The sequence below is a fragment of the Cladosporium halotolerans genome, assembly GCF_011745625.1.
Source record: "Cladosporium halotolerans strain TM138-S3 chromosome Unknown Sca173, whole genome shotgun sequence".
NCBI classification, from domain to species: domain Eukaryota; kingdom Fungi; phylum Ascomycota; class Dothideomycetes; order Cladosporiales; family Cladosporiaceae; genus Cladosporium; species Cladosporium halotolerans.
In genome coordinates this window covers 3,591-7,896 of record NW_027191623.1, presented here as the reverse complement: position 1 = coordinate 7,896, position 4,306 = coordinate 3,591, and the positions used below count along the sequence as shown (strand labels likewise).

Here is a 4,306-nt window from a genome sequence, read left to right as displayed (position 1 = left end):
CACATGACGCGACATGAATATGAACATAGATTTTTCCCACTGCACATGACATGAACATGGCAAAATTATTGGACATGACTGTCGGTGTACTCTCTGCAACATCCGTAGGGCGAGATTACATGATCTTGTCGACGAATATCCGTATTGCTATTACCAATGTATGCGAAATTCAATGCAACCTCGACTTGCTCCTGTACAGCCACTCGGTGTCTACGCTGTGTAGTGTTGAAAAAGAAAAAAAACACAATCGAAGGAACCTTTCACCCAACCTTCATCCACAGTTATCTTGTAAGCTCCAACAACTTCCACGTTGTTCACGTTGTTCACCACTTCCAACCCTTGGGCCCAGCCCACGTCCCCTTGACCATTGATGCATAATACACCCATGGAAAGAAATCCTTTTTCATGTGATAGAATGCGCGGCGCGGCGTGGCCTGGTCAACAAATCGACCGAACGTTTCGTAGGGCTTGCCTCCGTAGGCGAACTCGGCGAGCATGACCTTGCCATACTCAGTAAGCAATGGGCATGATGTATACCCATTATAGATTTCGGAGGGAGTTTGGTCCTGCATCACACTAAGCAGGTTAGACACCAAGACCGGCGCTTGAGCCGTGATTGCAGCAGCGGTTTTGGAAGTTGGCAAACCAGAGGCATCGCCGCACGACCACACGTTCGAGTATCTCTTGTGTCGAAGTGTGCCCTCATCCACATCCACGAAACCCGCTTCGTTTGCTAACGCACTTGTCTTGACAAACGGGTGAGGCCCCATCTTAGGGACGGCATGCAGGAGTTCAAAATGCCTCTTGACCTCCCCCTTGCCATCGGCCTGGGCAAGGATGGCGGTATTGCCTTCGATGGCAACCAGGTCGTGTTGGAACAAACCCTCTACGGCCCTTTGTGCCCGAAGCTCATCCAACTTCTGGCTGTACTTTGGCACTCCAAACATGACGGGCATCCCTGTTGCGAAACTGATGTGGACCGGAGACGTCGAAGGATAATCAGGCTTGTAGAGGCCAGCTCGCTTCCACCCATCCAATGCTAGCCACATAATCTTTTGAGGGGCACCGGCACATTTGACGGGACCCGTGGGATGGGTGAACAAGGCCTTCCCCTTCCTGAAATCTGCGAGATTACGGGCAGTCTTGTCGCACGTGTCGTAACTGTAGATGGAAGAAACGGGAGCGTGACGGTCGGCAATCGCATCTTGCAATCCACGAATGCTGGTAAAGTCGACCTTGATCCCCGGGCAGACAACAAGCTGGTCGTAGCTGATCTGTGCACCGTTGCGAAGAGAAAGGGTGTGCTGGTCCGGCGAGAAGCTTTGGACTTGATCGTTGTAAAATTGGACTTTCGCATCAACCATATCGTCCAATCTTTTTTTCAAAGAATCTTTGTCCTTAAGACCTCCTCCGACCAGAGTCCAGCCGGGTTGGTAATGGTGCCATTCCGCTGGGTCGATAAGAGCAATGTCCTTGGACGTGAAGCGTCCTGAACGGAGTAATTGATTGCTAATAGTGATCCCGGCGCTACCACCACCCACAATGACCACTTTGTGGCTGTGTGAGCTCGAACTCACTTGTGGTGCATTGATTACGGAGGCAAACGAGCGGGTCGGCTGACTCGTGGAGGCGAAGACAATGGGGCGTGTCGTGAGGATGTGACGTGTCTTCGGGGCTGAAAAGCGCGAAAGAATTGACATGGTGAAGGACGATAGTCCACGAGTGTTTTGGTGAATTGAGATAGTGCACACACTGTAGCTGTCAGAGTTGTCTATATATAGGGGAACGTTGTATCGCACGAAATGACCCCCGAGTGGATTGTCAGAATAGCGGGGCGAGCCGGGGTGGCGAGTGAAACCTCCGACACCGGATTGATCGAGATGGGAAGGACTGAGGATAGGCTGGCAGATGAAAAGCCCCGAGCGTATCGATAGGGGAATCCTGCCGGTAACGCCTGCACAGAGCGAGAGGTCAAAGCGTGAGCATCGGCGACTACGGTCGCCGATGTTCCCGTTTCCAAGATCGTTCGGCTAGAGTACCCTTGACTATAGATCATGGGCGTTTATGTGATAACTAAACCCCCAGCGCCCACGACTGTACTTCTATTATAGCCCAGCCTGTCTATTCTTCATCAATGCAAAGATTACCGTTTCGAACGATGGCCAAAAACAACACGATGAAGCCACTATCGCTTTTTATGAGAAGTAGCGCTCAAACGTTGAGGCTGGGAAGTCCTCCGCTATCCTTGTCGCTGGGCGCGTCTTACCATTACCGCCACAGCTTACACATCAGCACCGCCATCCCGGGGGTAATCCAACCCACGAAGCGCTTTACAGCAGCGTATTGCGCCTCACATCCGTTCCGTCACAACAGCATTCGCACGTTCAGTCCGTTGGGGCACACACAAGCAAACACGAGTTCGACCATCAACGAATGTCTTTCCAGCCACCTAGCCGAACCTATCGTCCACGACTTCTTCGACAAGACGACTGGCTCATGGCAATACGTGGTGGCCGATCCTGCAAAATCGGCCGCTGTCATCATAGATCCTGTCCTCGATTATGATCCTGCAATCGGCAAGATTTCGACCAAGTCTGCCGACGTGCTGTTCAACCTTGTCGTGGACAAAGGTTACAAAATCGACATGATACTAGAAACGCATGCCCACGCAGACCATATGACAGCAGCCTCATATTTACAGCAACGTCTTAGCCAAGAGTGTGGTCAAAAACCCGCCATTTGCATCGGGTGTCGCATCAAACAGGTGCAGGAAATGTTCGGGGCCCGATACAACATCCCAGCCAAAGATTATGAAGGGGTTTTCGACAAGTTGTGGGAGGATGATGAAACATTCCAGATCGGAAATCTCACTGCCCAAGTTCTCCACCTACCGGGCCATACACCCGACCACGTAGGCTACAAGATCGGAAGTGAGTGCGCAAATATACGATTATCCTCAGGCTTTGACTGACCTTTCAACCAGACAACGTCTTCGTCGGGGACTCGGTATTCAACATCGATCTCGGGTCAGCTCGCGCCGATTTTCCGGGCGGCAGTGCAGAGGCTATCTTTAACTCAGGCCGAAAGCTCTTTCTTTTACCTGAGGACACCAAAATCTGGATTGGCCACGACTATCCGCCAGAAGGCCGGGATAAGCCTGTGCCCTTCATGACTGTGAAGCAGCAAAAGGAAAAGAATAAGCACCTAAAGGACGGAACAGCAAAGTATGAGTTTATAGAGATGCGTCGAACGCGTGACGAGACTCTAGCATCGCCCAGATTGCTTCACGCATCGCTACAGATGAACATCAGGGCTGGTCGACTGCCCCGTCCGACCGCATCAGGCGAGCGCATGCTTCAGATACCTGTAGAAGCAGAAGTGTCTTGGTGAACACATGGTAATGAGCAGGTAGTGAGGTGGCATGTCGAGTCCCAGAAGCGATTCTCTGAGAAGCGATTCTTTGAACTGGGTTGAATCTTACGATTAATTTAAAAGTCGCAAAGAGATTGTTAAGCGAGGTAGAATGCGAAATGGCTCATTATACAAAGTAACGTACTTGATGGCTTACGGGCGCGCCCCGCTTTCCGACACGGGACCATTTCGACGCCCGCCTTCTAATCCTTGCAACACCAACAATGGACGCGATTCCACGTGTTCCGAGCGCGTCTTCCGATACTCCTGTTCAAGAAGCTCTACTGGCGTATAATTCAGATCCATCCGTGCCGATCCGGGCGATTGCTCGTTCTTTTGGAATAGCCGAATCCACACTCCGCCACAGGATCAATGGACGCGCATCGCGATCCTGCGCGCACGAGTATCGCCAGATATTATCCGAGCGTGAGGTCAAGACCTTGGCCAGATGGATCACCCATCTGACAGCGACGGGGTATCCTGCGTCTACTGCGCTCGTGGTTGATATGGCCAAAGAAATCCGAGAGCAGCGTCACCGGCTTAAGGCTGACGCGACCTCGCCACCTTCACGGCGCCCTATCGGAAAGCGATGGCTTGATCGCTTCCGGAAACGTCATCCAGACATTCAGGGCACCTGGACACGCCAAATAGGAAGCGCGAGGCACAATGCTGTCAATGCCGAAGCGGTCAAGAGGCGGTTTGACGCTGTCACCGAGCTTTTCCTAGAGCACCAGTATCCACCAGAACGAGTCTACAATATGGACGAATCTGGATTTGCAGTGGGTACCAGCCAGACGTCGAGGGTACTTGTAAATGTTCGCGAAAAGTCGAGCTGGAAAGTTGTACACGGCCCGGCAGGAGTGGATAACTGCGATCGAGTGTATCAGCGCAGCGG

General features: G+C 52.0%; 2 protein-coding genes across 2 annotated transcripts; one reads left to right on the top strand and one right to left on the bottom strand.

The window, feature by feature from the left end:
- Positions 1 to 323: 323 nt before the first annotated feature.
- WHR41_09554 (uncharacterized protein) lies at positions 324 to 1,700 on the bottom strand (the record flags this gene model as incomplete). The annotated part of the gene is made up of 1 exon (XM_069378157.1): positions 324 to 1,700. One exon carries the CDS (start codon positions 1,698 to 1,700, stop codon positions 324 to 326), a length of 1,377 nt encoding a protein of 458 aa, XP_069224882.1.
- A 458-nt stretch (positions 1,701 to 2,158) lies between these two features.
- On the top strand, positions 2,159 to 3,390 carry WHR41_09553 (uncharacterized protein; the record flags this gene model as incomplete). Its single annotated transcript, XM_069378156.1, has 2 exons — positions 2,159 to 2,930; positions 2,984 to 3,390. 2 exons carry the CDS (start codon positions 2,159 to 2,161, stop codon positions 3,388 to 3,390), a joined length of 1,179 nt encoding a protein of 392 aa, XP_069224881.1.
- Between the last annotated feature and the right edge of the window lie 916 nt (positions 3,391 to 4,306).